At 32.4% G+C, this 19,559-nt stretch overlaps 1 protein-coding gene across 5 annotated transcripts in view; it reads left to right on the top strand.

The window, feature by feature from the left end:
* The window catches only part of FSTL5 (follistatin like 5), a 933,164-nt gene that overhangs the window by 697,842 nt on the left and 215,763 nt on the right, over positions 1-19,559 (top strand). For all 5 annotated transcript variants that reach the window (XM_031942878.1, XM_031942877.1, XM_031942880.1 and 2 more), the window contains one exon: positions 18,755-18,875. In XM_031942878.1, coding sequence (XP_031798738.1) covers positions 18,755-18,875 — 121 coding nt within the window. The remainder of the gene's footprint in view (positions 1-18,754; positions 18,876-19,559) is intronic.

The following is a 19,559-nucleotide window of genomic DNA, read 5'->3' as shown; positions in this document are numbered from 1 at the left end:
TTTGTGTGGGGAAAATCTGAAGTGCCTGGAATTTTTTTAACTTACTTTCCCACCTTCTCCAGTTATTTTTAATTAATTATTTCCTGCCTTGTTCTTTGACCTACGGTTTTTAGGCATAGATCATTTATCTTCCTCTTAATTTTTAATTGGTGTTTCCATTGCCCTTTATTGAATATGCTTTTTCTTGCATTATTTTCCAAATTGGGAACATTTATAATTTATGTGTTTCTGCATTTGTTTATGAGATTTTTAGGTTTTAACACATGGTCTTTTTTGTGAGGGTATCAAGGAAAAGGTGCACACTGTCCTAATCCCATTCACTTTTTTTTCCCCAGAGTTTTATTTAATCTAACCTTTCTAAAATTCTCTTCACATCCCTATTTTTTTTTGTTATTTATTTTATAATAAACTTTCTTTAATTCTGAGAAGGGAACATCAAGGCTCTTTATTATCATAGTCTTATTCTTTATGCTATAATTTATTTAACTTTTTCATTAAGAAGTTGAATGCTATTCAGGTGATGCATAAATGTTTAATTAATATTGATATTACTTCATTGTCTATGGTATTTTTGACCACATGTAGTTTCTCTAATTATGTTTTTTTTTTTAAATTAGGTCTTTTTTTTATTTTTCTTTGTATGATATACTTTTTTTCTTTAACTGAAACTTAACAGATCATCCTTAACACCTTATTTTAACTCTTTGCATGCTTTTCTTTTTTTTTTCTTTTTTTTTAAATGAGAGTTATTTCAATTTTATTTCCATGTCATTTGCAAAAGATATTGTAATATACTTGACACTCACAACATATATAGAAAGTACTGAGTATGTTCCAAGCTTTGTGCTAATGCTAGGTACAAAGTCTGCTAACTATCAGTCTACTAAGTTTAAAGGAAGACTATTTGACTCTTCCACTGATACTCAGAAAAATCTGTATGTTGAAAATCTTACTTAGTCAAATGCTGAAGAATAGAAATATTAAGTGTTTGAGGTGAGGAGAGAATGAAATCCTGGAGTGAGACATAGTGAGTGAGACATAGCCAGTGCCAAAACAGAGATTGGAGATGGAATTCTGCATGTGAAAAATAGAGATATAAAATGTAAGACCTTTTTTCCCCCCTGAGGCAGTTGGGGTTAAGTGACTTGCCCAGGGTCACACAGCTACCAAGTGTTAAGTGTCTGAGGTCAGATTTGAACTCAAGTCCTTCTGACTTCAGAGCAGGTGCTCTATCCACTATACCACCTAGCTGCCCCTGTAATATCCTTTCTTCTTCTTCTTTTTTTTAATAACTTTTTATTGCCAGGACCCATGCCAGGGTAATTTTTTACAACATTATCCCTTGCACTCACTTCTTTTCCGATTTTTCCCCTCCCTCCCTCCACCCCCTCCCCCAGATGGCAAGCAGTCCTATACATGTTAAAGAGGTTACAGTATATCTTAGATACAATATATGTGTGCAGAACCGAACAGTTCTCTTGTTGCTCAGGGAGGATTGGATTCAGATAACCCGGGAGGAAGAACAAAAATGCAAGCAGTTTACATTCATTTCCTAGTGTTCTTTCTTTGGGTGTAGCTGCTTCTGTCCATCCTTGATCAATTGAAACTGAATTAGATCTCTTTGTCAAAGAAATCTACTTCCAATCGAATACATCCTCATACAGTATCATTGTTGAGGTATATAATTATCTCCTGGTTCTGCTCATTTCACTCAGCATCAGTTTATGTAAGTCTCGCCAATCCTCTCTGTATTCATCCTGCTGGTCATTTCTTACAGAACAATAATATTCCATAACATTCATATACCACAATTTACACAACCATTCTCCAATTGATGGGCATCCATTCATTTTCTAGCTTCTAGCCACTACAAACAGGGCTGCCACAAACATTTTGGCACATACGGTCCCTTTCCCTTCTTTAGTATCTCTTTGGGGTATAAGCCCAGTAGAAACACTGCTGGATCAAAGGATATGCACAGTTTGATAACTTTTTGGGCATAGTTCCAAATTGCTCTCCAGAATGGCTGGATGTGTTCACAATTCCACCAACAATGTATTAGTGTCCCTATTTTCCCACATCCCCTCCAACATTCCGCATTATCTTTCCCTGTCATTCTGGCCAATCTGATAGGTGTGTAGTGGTATCTAGAGTTGTCTTAATTTCTTTGCATGCTTTTCTATTCCAAGTATATTTTTATCAACAACAAATTGTTACATTCTGTTTTCTAACCCATTTTGCTATCTGCTTCTGCCTTATAAGTGCTTTCATCTCATTCACATTCAAACATATGATTCCTAATTGTACATTTCCCTCCATCCAATTTTCTTTTATTTATCATCTCTTTTTACTTTTCTTTTTATTCTCTTTCTTTTTGCCCTAACCCTTTTCAAAAATTGTTTTTCTAATATTAAAAAAATATATTACCAAAGAGATTACAGAAATTTATCCCCAGAATGATATGCCATGACCAAGGTGGATTTATACCAGGAATTCAGGGCTGGTTGAATATTAGGAGATCCAGGCACATAACTGACTATATCTCTAAGCAAACTAACAAAAATCATATGCAACAAAATCCAACACTCATTTCTATTAAAAACTAGAGAGTATAGGAATAAATGAAATTTCCTTTAAAATGATCAATAGCATCTACTTAAATGCATAAGCAAGCATCATATGTGATGGAGATAAAATAGAAGCATTCCCAATAAGATCAAGAGTGAAACAAGGTTGCCCACTACCACCATTTTTTGTAGAGGACAGGAACTTCAAAAAGGTGTACTTAAATCTAGCACAGCAGGGTATTTATAGTTAAGTACTACTCAATGTAAGATAATGGTTCTCTAAGCACATACTTAATGTAATTTAGTGATGTAATTAATCTAGTTGGCATATACTTAGTGTAATATGGTGATGTAATGTTCTACAGTTGTGCATGCTCAATGTGATTGTACAGGCTCAGTGTGAGGTATTGTGTGTGAGAGGTATTTATACTTCAGTGTGAGGTAAATACATAAAAGTATTTAAAGGGAGTATCAGACTCAGAATGTTCTCTCAGCTGCAGCTCTCTCTCAGACACAGCTTTCAGCCACAGACACAAGAGAAGAGGTGAGATTCCAGACTTCCTCTTTGACCAGCCATGTGGCCCTTTTTCATCCTTTATTCCTCCATTGAGACCAAGGACTTGGGCTGATCCTAAGGTCCTCCGGAGAGCTAATCTGGACTTTACAACCATTACTATTCAAAATCTCATTGGCAATGTTAGTTTTGGCAATAAAAGAAGAAATGGAGATTAAACGAATTAGAATAGGTAATGAGGAAACCAAATTATCTATCACTCTTTGCAGATGATATGATGGTATACTTAAAGAATCCTAGAGAATCAACTAAAAAACTACTAGAACTATTCACAACTTAAGCAAAGTTGTAGAATACAAAATAAATCCATATACATCATCAGCATTTTTATATATTATCAACAAAGTCCAGCAGCAAGAGATACAAAGAGAAATTCCATTTAAAACAACTATAGATAATATAAAATGTTTGGGATTCTGCCTGCCAAGGCAAATAAGGAACTATATGAACACAATTACAAGATTCTTTCCATACAAATAAAGTCAGATCTAATCAACTTGAAAAAATATCAATTGCTCATGAGTAGACTGAATTAATATAATAAAAATGGCATTACTACCTAAATTAATCTACTTATTCAGAACCACACCAATCAAATTCCCAAGAAATTATTTGACAGAGCTAGAAAAATTAATAACAAAGCTAATCTGGAAGAACAAATGGTCAAGAATGTCAAGGGAATTAATGAAAAAAATGTAAATTAAAGGGGCCCAGTTGTACCAGACCTAAAACTATATTATAAAATAGAGGGCATCAAAATCATTTGGTACTGGCTAAGAAATAGAATAATTGATCAGTGGGATAGATTAGGTTTACAGGACAAAACTGTTAATAGCTATTATCATCTAGTGTTTGACAAACCCAAGGATCTCAGATTTGGGGATAAGAATTCACTCTTTGACAAAAACTGCTGGGAAGACTGGAAATTAGTATGGCAGAAACTAGGCATTGACCCACACCTAACTTCATATACTAATATAAGGTCAAAATGGATTCGTGATTTAGATATAAAAAGTGATATGATAAGCAAATTAGAAGAGCAAAAGATAGTTTATCTCTCAGATCTGTGGAGAAGGAAGGAATTTGTGGCCAAAGGAGAACTGGATTACATTATTGAATACATAATAGATAGTTTGCATTATATTAAGTTAAAAAGTTTTTGTTCATACAAAACCAGTGCATAGAAGATTAGAATGAAAGCAATAAATTGGGAAAAAATTTTGTATTCAAAGGTTCTGATAAAGGCCTCCTTTCTAATATATAGATATACAAGTATGTATATCAAATTGGCTCAAATTTATAACAATTCAAGCCATTATTCAATTGATAAATGGTCAAAGGATATGAACAGGCAATTTGCAGATGAAGATTTTAAAACCATTTTTAGTCAGATAAAAATATGCTCTAAATCACTATTGATCAGAGAAATGCACTCTGAGGTACCATTTACACACTTCTCAGATTGGCTAAGATAACAGGAAAAGATAGTGACAAATTTTGGAGATGATGTGGGAAAACTGGGACACTAATACATTGTTGTTGAAGTTATGAACTGATTCAACCATTCTGGAGAGCAATTTGGAACTCTGCCCAAAGGGCTATAAAACTGGGCCTACCCTTTGATCCAGCAGTGTTTCTATTGGGCTTGTGTCCAAAAGAGATCATAAAAGAAGAAATTGGATCATCATGTGTAAAAATGTGCCTGCCCTTTATTGTAGTGGCAAGAAACTGGAAACTAAGTGGATATCCATCAATTGGAGAATGGCTAAATAAGTTATGATATACAAATGCTATGGAATATTATTGTTCTATAAGAAATGACCAACAAGATGATTTCAGAGAGGCCTGGAAAGACTTACATGAACTGAGTGAAATGAGCAGAATTAGAAGATCATTGTGCATGGCAACAAGAAGATTGTATGATGATCAATTCTCATGGGCATAGCTCTTTTCAACAATGAGATGATTCAGGCCAATTCCAATGGTTATGTAATGAAGAAAGGCATCTGTGCCCAGAGAGTGGACTATGAGAACTGAATGTGGATTACAACATAGTGTTTTTGCTCTTTTTGTTGTTGTTTGCTTGCATTTTTTTAAAAATGTTTCCCTTTTTGATGTAATTTTTCTTGTGCAGCATGATAATTGTGGAAATATGTATAGGTAAATTGCACAGATTCAACATATATTGGATTATTTGCCATCCAAGAGAACAGGTGGGGTGAAGTTAAAGAAAATATTTGGAATCCAAACTTTTGCAAGAGTGAATGTTAAAAAATTTTACATGCCTATGTTTTGAAAATAAAAAGTTTTAATAAAAGAAAAAAATGTCCTCTCTCTTATCAATCCACCTTTCTGTTATCTTTTTCCCTTCCCACTTCCTTGTTGGATAAGAGAGATAAATATACCTGATTGTAGTTCAGTCATTTCACTCATGTCTGACATGATTGGTTTTCTTGGTAAAGATAATACAATGAATTGCCACTTCCTTCTCCAGCTTATTTTACCAATGAAGAAATTAAAGCAAACAGGATTTGTGAACCTTGCCCAGGTTCACAAAACTAGTATCTGAGTTAGATTTAAATTTAGGTCCTCTTGACTCCTGAAGTGGTACTGTATCCATTTCCCCACCTAACTTTCCATATCTAACTCTGTCTATATTTATTCTTATCTTTGAATCAGTTCTCATGAAATTGATTTTCATTTCTTACCCACTCCCCATCCCATTTTCCCCTCCATTGTAAAAATACTTTTTGTGTGTCTTTCCCTCTTTTATGTGAGATTATTTTCCCCAATCTTACATTTTCTTTTCTTCTCTACAAGTGTTTCTATTTTTTTACTCATTCATTTTTTTGAGATTATCTCATTATAATTGATTCACTCCTATGCTAAAAGCAGAGTACTTTTAACTGTCCTAATAATGAAAAAGTGTGACATTTTGCCTCAAAAAAGACTTTAAATAGTTTTACCTTATTGAATCCCTTATGATTTCACTTTCACATTTATCTTTTTAAGCTTCTCTTGAATCTTATACTTGAAAGGCAAGTTTTCTATTCATCCCTATTTTTTTTTTCATCAGGAATACTTGATAGTTCTCTTATTTTGTTAAATATATATATATATATATATATATATATATATTTTTTTTTTTTTTTCTCTGAAGCATTATAATCAATTTTGCTGGGTAGGCAATCCTTTGTGATACATAATGCCAACTCTTGCCTTCTAGACTCTCACAAGCTCTCTGCTTCTTTCACATGGTATCTGCTAATTCTTGTGTCAACCTAAATATGGCTCCTTGTTATCTGAATATTTTCTTTCTGCATAATCATAATATTTTCTCTTTGTCCTCAGAGTTTTGAAATTTGGCTATGAAATTCCTTCTTATTTTCATGTTAGTATCTTTTTGGGGAGGTGATAATTTATTCTTTCAATTTCTATTTTAATTTCTGATTCCAGAATATTGGAGAAGTTTTCCTTTATAATTTCTAGATAGATGATATCTTGGGGTTTTTTATTATTCTTTTCAAGAAGGCTAATAATTCTTAAATTATCTCTCTTTGATCTGTTTTCCAGGTCAGTAACTTTTCTTAATGAAATATTTCACATGTTCTTTTTTTTTTTTTTAATTCTCAAGACTTTGATTGATTCATGATGTAAAGTACTTTAATTTACCCAATTGTAATTTTAAGAGGTTATTTTTCTCAGTGGACATTTGTACCTCTTTTCCCATTTGTTCAATTCTGTTTTTAAATAGTTATGAAATATTATATTCTCCCTCCCCCATTTGGCCAATTTTATTTTAAGGTGTTATTTTCTTCAGTGTTTTCTCTTTTAACACCCTGTTAATTGTGTTTTCACATTTTCAGGGTTCATTACTACTTCTTTTTCCCACTTTTACTTTCCCACTATTATTTGCTTTTAAAAATTATTTTCTACTCTTCCAATAATTCTTGTTGAAACCAAATAATTGAAAATTTTTTTTTTCTTTTTGGCTCTGCTTAATAACCATTTTCATGTTCTTGTTTTCTGAGTTTGTTTTGATCCTTCTTGCCATCATAGTAGATTTCAATGGCAATAATTTTTCAGGGGTATGAAGAGTTATTTGCTCATTTTAGAAAACATTTCTTAACTGAAGTTTATGTTAAAGTTTACCTCTTCTCACTTGAGTCAGGGGAAGAACACTACCCCAAGATTCAGACTTTTTCATGGTACTGTTTTCTGGGCTATATTTGAGATTTTGTAAGGTTTCATTTCTAGAGTGATGTGATATAGGTAGAGGTCTCTACTCCCTTAGCCTATTTTCTGGTGCTTATTTCACTTGATGTTTTGCAACTATAAGACTTGGAATTGTCATCTGGAAACAGCTGGAGTCAAGCCTTTGCCTAGTGCTGACACTATAATCTCTTTCTCCCTTTACTCTCTCTATTTTGAAAGCACCATAATCTGTCACTGCTGGTATTACCATTGCCTCCAAGTACCACAGTTGCCATTGTCACCCCATGCACTCAAGGCCAGCCCCTCCATGTATTTATATATCTCCCACTTCATCCTTTTGTTGACTCTGCTGCTCTACATTTTAAGGTGTTATTTTAAAATTGTTTGGAGAGAAATATTGGGAAAGTTGGTTGTAGTCCTTCCTCTACTCTTTCATCTTGAATGTGCCCCTTCATTACCTGTCTTTGGATTTTAATGCGATTCTGGTTATAATTACTAGTTCCATGTCAGGAGTAAACAGGGTGTTTTCTAGTAGGGTTATACCCTATTATACAAATATATGGATTATTCAGGAAGGAATAGCACCTCTGGTGACAGGGTTTGCCAAGTGTTTTTCAAGTTGTTTACCCACTTTTGGTAGCCACTTGTTACTCAGCTCTGCACTGTGGCTCTGAGAAACTATAGTACCAAGCATACATGGAATCACCATTTACAGCAAATGGAGAAATTTTGAATGCTATCAGTAAATTCACTTACCTTGCAGCATAATTTTTAGGAATGTACTCATGGATGATGAGAGTTACATATGCATTGCAAAAGCTAAGATACCAAATTGAAGGTCAACAAAGCTATTATTCTGACTTCATTGTTGTATGCCTTTGAAACATAGACAATATACCAGGAGACTCACAGGGATATTTTGGATTTTTGTGTTTCATATACAAATCTAAATAAAATTGTTAGTACTTTGTGCAATGAATCATTTGATAATTTCCTAATTCTAGTTTATAAATATGAGAAAAGTCTTCAATGAATATTATACACCTATACATCATCAATAATTTATCAGAAACACACATCAGAAAGTTATCTGATAATGATGAGTAAGTTAGAAGTTCAATTTTTGTATCTAGACCCTGCAATTTACTACTTCTGTATTATTTTGGATAAGTCTGTAAAACATTGTATGCAAGGGTTTAACAATTGGTAGGAATTGAATGTATGAAACAATGGTCACTTAATCTCTCATAACCTCAGTTTCTTCATCTGTGAAATTGGAATCACATCTTCAAGCTTAATTATATTGTAGAGATCACTGAGCCCTATCCCTTCATTTGGCAAATGATAAAAGTGAAGATAATATTCCTAACAGTAACTACATTGTAAAGACATTGTAAAGATATTTTTTTAAAATTTAAAGTACTTTAGACAGAAGAGCTATCAACATATAGTTATCATTTCTATAGCTTCCACAATCAAGTATCATGATTAAAGTTGGTTTGAAGCTTTGGTGTTTAAAATTGCCTGTAAAATATTACAGAACTAAAGTACATTATTTTAGGAATATTCTTCCCTAAATTCCTGAACTCATTTGGAAACTTATTTAAATGAAAGACCTTTCTGGAAAGGTCTTCATGAAAGAGTTATCTTTTAAAATGCAAATACAGGTATAATTTTTCTTATGCAAACTTCTTTCCCTTTTTGCTTCTTATTCCAAATTATTAGTAGTTTGGCTCTTTGAAAGGCTTATTCCTGGCAAAAAGAACTTCAATCTTCACTAACTTCAATTTTCCTTTCTGTTGTGATTCTTAAATTTGATTTGTGCCTAAAATAGTTTATTTTAGAAATAAGGAAAGATGTTTGTAAAATGATGCATTCTTCAAATTGACCTGATAATATTTAATTTCATTTTTCCAGGGTGGTATTCATTGATGCTAGATTAAATTTCTAGCCAAATAAGCTATTTGGGAAATGCAGATAACTTTTACGCAGTCACATCCAGTAACAGTGATTTAGTCATTTTCAACATGTAGATTTCGTTTTGCTTAAATTATTTTTATTGTTCTTTTATGAAAATATATTCTGTACATGTAAAAATAACTAGCAAAATAGCTTTCCCAATATTGTAAAGTAAAAGCATACACAGCATAAACAAAATTAAAAAGAAAGGAAAATGACTGCTGGCTGTATGCTTTACAGTCTTACTCCCCATAGAAAAATGATTGTAAATGTGTTAATGTTGGGACAATGTGATTTTACTATGTGATATGCACAATGTGATATGTACTATGGAGAATAGTACAATATGGGGTTCACAATACATTTTTACATTTTATGCTTTCCTAATTGATAAAGAAAGTCTGGTATCACCTGACTATGTGTAACTAAAATTGTTGGACTTCTTTGAGACTATCCTCTCCTCTTCCCCACATATTTCTGAATGGATGATAATTAGCTAATGGGTATAATTGTGGGCTAACTTATATAGTGAAAAAAATATTTGACACAGAATCCAAAAATTTGAATTTGACTGTTTATTCCATTTACTAGCTACATAGCCTTGAAACAAATCTTTAATGTCTTTTAAATCACAATTTCTTTAAATTGTGTAACTTGTAACCTATAAATCCCCAGGACGCTGGGTTAACATGGGTGAGGTCAGTTTCTGGAGACATATCCTTAACATAATGATTTTCTCTGTTTGACTCATTATTTCTACTGAGAAGTACATCACGATGTCTTCAAAATAAAGTTTAGAAACAAATCATGTCTAAGTTTCTCCCTATGTAGCCAATTCAATCTCTCATTCATGGTCAAACATGCAAGATGCCAAATATACTTATATATGGAACAGACAGTTTAATCCTCACAGAAAAAGGAAAATGACACCTAAAAAAATGAGAACCTACAAAACAGATATAAAAAGAACTTAATACTTTCCAAATAATTTTCAGTTGTGTTGGAAGATTGCATAAAATAATATTATGTTTATTTTTTCCTACATAGAATAAGATAGTATGATCTCCCCAGGCCAGCCCATTCCCAAACTCATTTTCCCCTATGGTTGAAACTTTGTAAAATATGTGACAATATTTGATGTTCTTTTGAATAAGAAATATTCTTCCTTTTAATGTGTATTGTAAGATAACATACTGGCTTACTCTTCAAGTAGGACATTACACAACATTTATATTGACAACCCTTTAATTTTTTTTGAAAAACAAAAAAGTCTACTTAAGGAATTAAAACTCTCCTCCACATAAGAAGATGGAATGCAAAAATCATTATCCATTAACTATCCTTCCATTTCTCATGAAAGCATGTCTACATGTACATCTTTGTCATGTGCTTCTACTAAAAATTTACACCAATTTCAGATTGAGGAAATTTACTTTACTATTAACTATTTACAATAACTGAAGACCAAAATAGGGAAGCTATAAACAGAAAGTAAATAAAATTATGAGAGGAAAGAAAAGAGAAGAGGACAGTATGAGAAAGATGAGTAGAGAACAAAAAGTAGTATAGTAGAAGTGAAGGAAAGAAAGAAAAAAAGGAATAACAGAGTGAAGAGGAGAGGGAAAATGAGGGGAGGAGAAAGCAGAAAACAGAAGGGAAGGGGAAATGAATGAAAAGATGGGTAGGGGAAAAAGGGAAGGGAAGAGAAGAGAAGAAAGAGGAGAGGAGAAAAAAGGAAATACAAAAAGATAAAGAGACAATGACCAAAAGAAAGAGTTAGGCAGACAGACAGAAACAAAGAGCCAAAGTTAGATAATGGAGAGAAAGACAGACAGAAACAGAAAGAAAGAAAGAAACAGAGATGAAAATCAGTAAAGATTTCCATTTACATAGCAGAACATAAGATCCTTATGCATGAAATTACAAATCTATTTGTACTGTTTACTTGATATGTATACCTTAAAGCATTCTATGGGCATCAGCTTTTATTACAAAAACAAGTTTGTTAATGAAGATTTGTTTCCACAATAATCATTTATACTTAGTTACAATAAGTGAAAAAGAATCATCCCATTTTTATTTATTTTTTCCCTAGTTCTTTTAGAACACTAATAATTTTGAAGAACTTCAAACTCAATACTGTAATTGTAGATCATATTTGACCTCTTTCATTCAAAATGCTTATTTATTCTTTCTTTTCCATAACTACTGCTGTAGATAGTAAAATCACCTAGTCGCAAAATCTTTGAGTCATATTAGACTCACAAATACCCTATAAGCTTCCTCATACTATTTGTTCCAACTCATGCAAAAATGAATCATTTCTATAGGCTTCATGTCCAAAAATAATCCAGATTCTGCCTGAAGATCACCAATCACTTTTCCTTTGATGTCATGCAGTCCTCTTTGGTTACCCCTCTTATCTGGAACTGCAATTTTTCTTTGAGAAATGGCTACCCATTGGTTTGGGTTTTATACCCAATATAAAAAGTTTCATCCTTTTTCCACACAATTTTCAAATACTTGCATACAATTATTAAGTTCCCCCTAAATCTTTTCTTCCATCTACCTATAGCCAGATCTCTGTATCAGTCACCACACAGTCTTAGTTCATATCTTTATATCATCTTAGTTGCCCTCCTTTGGCATTGTACTTTTTCTGAACATCTATTTGTAGTTTTCTTCTCTTCTTTGATCATTTCATAGTGTACATGGTTTCTATAAGATGGTTGATTACAAGTTCCTTGAAAACTTCCTCTTTATTATTGTTTTTCTCCACCAGTAGAGAACAGAAAACACCAAAAGCAAAACATTGTGAACCAAAAGGTTGTTACAGTTGAATCAATTTAAGGCAATTTAAAAAGTAATTTAAGGAATATAGCATAAAAGAAAAACTTGGTCTTTTTTGTTTTAGGAACTTATATGTTGTTGGGTGGGGAAACTAGCCAGGGCTCAATGGAAACAATGATATGTGTATAGTTTTTCTTTTTGTTTCCTTATTTTGAATCTTATTAAAACCATGTGAGGTAGCTTCTTAAATGTATCATTATATGTATTTTTTAGAAAGAAACAATCTCAGAAAGGAAAGTAATGATTTGGCTGTGGGCAGGCAGTTAATAGAGGCAGGATTTAAACCCTTATCTGACAGTTAAACCTAGAGGCAAGATTTAAACCCTTATACCAACACTTTTCCCACTGAACTATGCAGCTTCTTAATAATAGATATATAGGATAACTAAAGAATGCAGCTAAGTGTTTTATAATATTACTCAAACTGCAAAGTGATAACAAAGTAAAGTAACAGCCAGAAAGGAAAGACTTTCTGGAGAAAATATATTCTTAAATAATGTCTTTTGGAGGACAATTAGAGTTAATTAACTTGTCCAGAATCATAGGGTTATTAAATGTCTGTGGCTGAATTTAATCTCAGGTCCTCCTGACTCCAGAATTGGTGCTCTATATCCACTGTGTCACCTAGCTGTCCTGAAGGGTTGTCTTGAAGAAAATAATGAATAGTATTTACCAGAAGGGATTTGGAAGATATTTAAAATAAAATGACCAAAGATGAACAGTTATGAAAGCAAATGAATTTACTCTTCCAGTCATCAATAGTCATAACCTCCTTGACTCATCATTGATCCTTCCCTTTCTCATTTCTCAAAATCAAACAATTGCTAAAGCTTATCAATAATAGCTGCAGTGTTTCTCAGATTGTATCATTTTCTCCACTTCACAAATCCTCCTTTTTTTAATGAATCCGTTTCTTTTTCAAATCCATTTCATCAAATCTAACTTGTAAGGAGTTTTCTTCAGATATTTTCTGTGTTTCTTTTTCCAAACTCTGCTGCAACTCATTTCCTTTCCCCATTTTTCTTCTAACTCTTTTAATATCCTTTTTGAATTCTTCCAAGAGAGCATTGTGAGATGGGGACTAACTCATATCACCCTTTGGGGCTTCATCTGGGGACAATTTGCATTAATGTCCTCAGAGTTCAAGGTCTATTCTTCTCTTCCTCCATAAAAGCTATCTATGGTCAGAAATCTTTTTGCTTTTTTGCTCATTTTAAAAATATTAACTTTTGCTCTTAGGGAAAAGGGGAGATTTTCCTAAGCTTCCTCTAGAGATGACAGCAGTTTTTGCTGCCTTGGAGCTGGTGCTGCTGACTCTTCCTGTATTGGATAGGTGTAACCAAGTCCTGCATTATTCTGGCATTCAGACGCTCTCTATTTGCCTTTTGCATTTACTTTGGATGTCCCACAATTAATCTATGGATCTACTAGCTTCTAAACCAGGATAGTAGCCAACACTGCTGTATTTTAGCTAAGATCCTCCCAGGAGATTCCCCATCAAGTGGACACACACTAGCCTGGATCCCTGTGTTGTACCTTTGCTCAGCTGCCTCTCCTCCCCATCCCCAATCCCCATGCCCTATTGAAATAGACTTTTAAAAAAGTTTTTTTTCTGAAATTATCTTCTGCTGGGAATTTATTACACTCCAAATATTTGTGGTTTCTGTCACTCCAAAATCAGTTCAGAGGTTTGATATGATGTTGATCTGAAAATCCGAGAGACTCCAGGAAGAGCTCAGATAAAGACCTGTCTATTCTCTGCCATCTTGGCTCACCCTTAGATTGTACCATCTTCTCAACACTTATAAAGTTTCCACGGTATGTAAGGCATTCATTACTTCTCACCTTCACTATTTGAATTCCTCATTCCATTCTCTTCCTTCTCTAAACTTTCCAACAAATAGTTGCCAGATTGCTATTCTTTTACAGATCTAACTATTCCATGTCCTTAACCAAATAGAAACTCTTTATTAACCCCAAATACAAAATGCAAACTTCATACTGAAATTTAAAACCTTTTATAACTACTAATGTGCATGACTTTCCACTTTTATCTAACTAACAAATCAGCTGTTCTTTGCAAATAGTCTTCATTTCCTGATTGTTGGTATTTGCATAGTCCATCTACCACATCTTTATCTTTTCCTCCTTTTGAAAATACTGATTTATTTATAACTCAGGGGAGATGGCATACACTACAGAAGGTTTAGCAGATAATTACCACTCATCCTTCTCCCTTCTTTTCTTGAATACCTGAAGCACACAAAGAGTTATAGTTAATACTACACTCTTCTTAAAATTGCATCATGTTTACATTGGATAGGCTTTTTGTTTATGTTCACATACACACATATCTATGATATTTACCTCCTTAGCTCCTTGATAGTAAGAATTTTTAATCTTTTTTTATTTGTTCCTCCTGTAATAAACATGGAGTTTTGTAAATTGTAGACATTTTTGATAAATATTTGTTATATTAAATTCAACTAAATTCAGTAAGCAATAAATGTGTTCTGAGGGACCCTCAGAAAGTATGTGATTCTGAGACTAGTCTGCATCCTTTATTATTAGATCAAGTGAGGATATTGTTAATAAATAAGTACAGGAAGAAATCCAGTTAAATTCTATTAATGTTCCTCTCCAAACAATTTTAAAATAATGCTTCAAATGAGATTTGAAAGCACCAGAGCCAAAAAGATGAATAAAATAAAATTTTGGAATGGGTTATTTTTTCTAGAATAAGACAACTTGGTTTATGATAATAAGGCAGAGGTCTTCATGGAACACAGGTACACAAGGAATGGCTTTGGAGATGGCAGCAGCAGTTTCAAGAGCACTAATATAAATAATGGTAAATGAATTAGCCAAATGTTCAGTAACAGGTTTTAGAAAGGTTACCCACTTTGATAACAATGGGTAGAAATTGAAACTAAAAATTTTCACCTTTTTATTTTTAAGCTTTTTTTTTTTTTGATGATATGGCCACTACATTGTGTCTGATTTCACATTTATAATTGCTATTATAACTGACTTCTCAGAGGGTAGGAGGAGAAGAGACAAAGGAATTTGGAATTCAAAATTTCAAAAGAAAATAATATAAAATAATTTTAAAAAACACTAAAAAAAGTATCTCTGCTCTGGGACTATTTGAGATGTTTGAAGGAATTGGGAGTTTGCACACAACTAGTTCCTTACGTCAGTGAAATTATATTTGAAATATACTTTCACTCACAAATTATTTTTCTATGAGTATATTATTTTGTCTAATTAATTAATTCCTTAAAAGTAAAACTTAAATATATATTTACTAGACTGATGTTTTGAATAGTGACATTTATTAGTAAAGAATAAGAAAACAGCACAACTGGATTAGGGAAATGAGAAAGATAAAATATGAACATTAAAAAAAAATAAGCAGTAAGTATAAGAGAAAAAAATTATTAATTGTCCATATTCCAGTCATTTTTGTAAAATGGATAAAAATTATTGTGTTTCTATACTCCCATATCAATTGATATATTTTACAAATCTCAAGGTTATAATGTATTCATGAATTTTAAATCCATAATCTCTTGCAAAATTCTCTCATTTGTCTCTAAAAGGATAATTGCTGGATTGAAACTTGACTCTATCCTTGGAGGCTTTAATTAGGTAGTAACTTTGAGGAGAATGAGTCAGGGGCCAGTAATACTCAAAGAACTTAGTTCTTTATGTGTAAGGATAGAAGTGCTTTTTTTTTTTTTTTTTTTTTTTTTTTTTTTTTTTTTTTGGTCTTCTCAATAGCCACAATCCAATGGATATGGTTTATAGGCATGGCAATAGTTATCCAGAAGGATACACCCTATCAATCACTTGGAGAGTCATTTTTAGAGAGTTTAAACTATTTTTTGCACAGTAGTGACATGCACTCTAATTAGACACAGAGAAATACAATCATTGAAGGACAAAGGTAGTACTCTCCTGGTAACCCAATTTGCAAATCTTCAGAAAGCTTATATTATGGAGATAACCTAGAAGGATACAGTACTTATAGATCCCTTGACATTCCAATAAGGTCCAGAGAGTATTCTTTGGATACATGTGACAGGAATTTTCTTTGCCAACATTTCTTTTTCAAAAATGGCATTTAAACAGATATACAGAAATAGAAAAGTAAAGTAACTAGAGGAATAATTTTAACATCTCTTTAAGTACTATTGACAGGATCACTGAAGAATTATTTATCAACCTCTTAATTTGCATTTAATTAAGAAATATTTTCCAAGAAAGTGTTCTAAATAAAGGTTCTTTATCATTAATTATGTTTCTAAATTTCTCATCCATATATTTTTAAATGATAAACTATAGCAGAGATAGAAGACACTTGCCTAACAAAAGAAAAACATCCAAAACCAAAATCCTTTATATCATAACATATATGATTTATGAATTTGTATTCTTTTAAAAATTGCCTCTCAGTAACTGATGCATACTGCCAAAATTAGCTGAGGTTCAGACAAGAGGGTTAACTATAATTCAACAACAATTTTGAGCTGAGACACTATTTCTCTGAATAAAGCTCATGTTTACTTGACACTTTATGTATCTGAAATCTCATGAGGTAGATAACAAATATTATAAACCATACATGGGGAAATAGACTAAAAATTAGATAAAATTTTCAGTTATGTAGTTAATAAATAGCAGAGCTGAAACAAACTAGGAAATATTTCTTCAAATATAAATTCTTACATATAGCTCCCTGTGACCTTCAAATTATTTTTTTTCATTTTCTCTAAAACTTAGACTATAGGAATAATAAAAAAAATAGGAAATGTGATTTTTGCATGGTGAGTCATTAATGCTTCAGAATGTATTAGAGGACCAATCTCTAATTTTTTTCCCTCCAAACTGAAAGAAAAGAGTAAATAATCCATGGCATAGGTAAGATAGTGCAATGGGGAGAATATTGTCTTTGGAGCCAGAGAACCTGGCTTCATAATTTCTCTTTGTTTCTTATTTTCTCAAGGGTAGCCTAGGGAAAAATTGTTTAATTTCATAAGCCCAAGTTTCCTTAGTTGTAAAATTAGGTGATTGATATAGTGTATGTCTAATATCACTTCTACATCTAACTCTCTAATAGTATGGTTCAAATCAAGATGTTGCTATTTACTGGGTGTTTGCATGTGGTCATGCATAGACAAGCCACTTCACTTATATTTAGTTTTATAATTTGTGATGTGAGAAATTTGGATTAGGTAACCTTTTAAATTCCCTTTAGTTATCACAATTTGCAGTCCTTCTCTGTTATATAGCTAGGAGGCACAGTGTGGTCCTGGAATGACAAAGATCTGAGTTAAAATTCAACCTTGAAAATTTACTAATTCAAACTCTGTATGCTTGGCTTAACCTCTGTCTTCTGTTTTCTCACCTAGAAAATTGTGATAATAGCATCTATCTCCCCAAGTTGTGTGAGGATCAAATGATAAAATTTGTAAAGTACTTAGCACAGTGTCTGCTCAGAGTAGGTACTTCATAAATGGGTGTTCTCTTCCATCCCTCACCCCAAAGCCCCTTTTAATCTGCTTATTTGTTCGTCTTGTTTGATTAGAGGGTTATTCCTTAAATTGAAAACATATCCACAGATGTCAAAAATAATGGTTTCTTGGTAGTCAACACAGTGAAATGGCGCCAATTGAAATAGTACTGGCTAAAAGTAACACTTCTGTTAAAGGAGTTAGAAAACTTGCTTGGTAATAAATAGGGTTATTAGTTACTCAGATGCCAGAGAAAACCTAATAGCAAGTTGATAGCAACCTCAATGCTCTCAGAACTGTTTTTTAGATTATTGATATTCAACAAGACCATGATAAACACTGCTCAATCACTCAGAAAAGAAAGGCCAAAATTCAAGAAACTCATTGAACAATAAATTTCTGTCACTATGTTTTAAAAGAACAAGGTAAGACCCAATTGTGACAATAGAGTGAGAAGCAAGATATTGCACAAAAGTATATTATTTTACATCTTTAAAGGATAAAAAATTACTAATGTGAAAAGTCAGCATACAAGCAAACTCTATTGTATTCATTTTCCCTACAGAGAAAAAAAGGCAATTTTGATGCAATCTCAATATTGAAAGCTTAAACCAGTATGGGAACAAGTAATCCCGGATTGAATTATTCCATATGCAAATAAACTTCTTCCTTGACACTTAATCAAAAATCTATTCAAGGAATAGGGGAGTTAGCAATAACGTTAGAAACTAATTCTTGTAAATAAAACAAGCCTGCTATTTAACAAGTTCTATGGAAATTTCAAGGTCATTTGATTTATGAATTATCGAACTTAAAGTCATAAAGAACTATTGTCATTCTATCATAAAAACACTACTTCAATTTAGTTTGTCTTCTGATATTTCTGCAATGAAAAGGGACATGAAAAAGTATTTATAAAGCACTTACTATGTACCAGGTATTGCATCAAATGTTTTATACAACATAAACACATATACTCATACTAACACACACATACACACACATACACACACACACACAAAAGGATAATTACAGGATAATTTACTTTATTTGCTATTTCTTTCTATTTCTAGGATTTTGGAGATGATGGATCTCTATACATTACTAAGGTGACCACAACACATATGGGGAATTACACCTGCTATGCAGATGGCTATGATAAACTATATCAGACTCACATCTTCCAAGTAAATGGTAAGAACCACTGTATTGTAGTAATTATGTTTCTTGGTTTGCTGGATTTTTAAAAATATTATGATTGACTAGGAAGGGAATATAATTCTCTTTCATTTTTAAATTCTCAACTAAGTGAATATAGATAAACAAGGATTTTTAAGGGTTTGATTATCTAAAGTAAATCATATGAACAAAGGAAGCTATTTTACTATCATGTGATATTCTAATTTCAAGTAAATGTTTTATACATTTTACTATTGTCCTTTTAGTGCATTCTGCAGTGAACAATCAAAGGCACAAACAACCTGAATTTCCTTTGAAATCTCTTTTTAGCTCTTGAATCCCAAGCCCAGGTTAAAAAGAAAGTAAAAAAGGCCAATGAAATTTTTGCTACCTTAACCACAAAAGCAGTTCAACTTTATATTTGGTTAATTGCTTACTATTTGTTCAAATCCAAGAAAAAATTGCCACCTTACCACATATGAACCTTCCCTTGATTCTATTCAGGCACACAGTCCTAAACTAAGAAACATCTCCTAGTCTTCTGTGTTATTTAGCAACTAGATTATAATTTCACCCCAATGGATAGGGGATGATATGAAAATTAATTTTAAAACATTTTAATGAATTTTATATTTCTTCATATTAAATTTGTACTTTTGCCAAAAATTAAAAAGAATTGTTCCAGGATTAATTGCTGTT

The sequence above is a fragment of the Sarcophilus harrisii genome, chromosome 6, assembly GCF_902635505.1.
Source record: "Sarcophilus harrisii chromosome 6, mSarHar1.11, whole genome shotgun sequence".
Classification (NCBI taxonomy): domain Eukaryota; kingdom Metazoa; phylum Chordata; class Mammalia; order Dasyuromorphia; family Dasyuridae; genus Sarcophilus; species Sarcophilus harrisii.
Note: the sequence above shows the minus strand (reverse complement) of the source record. Positions and strands in the feature narration are given on the sequence as shown.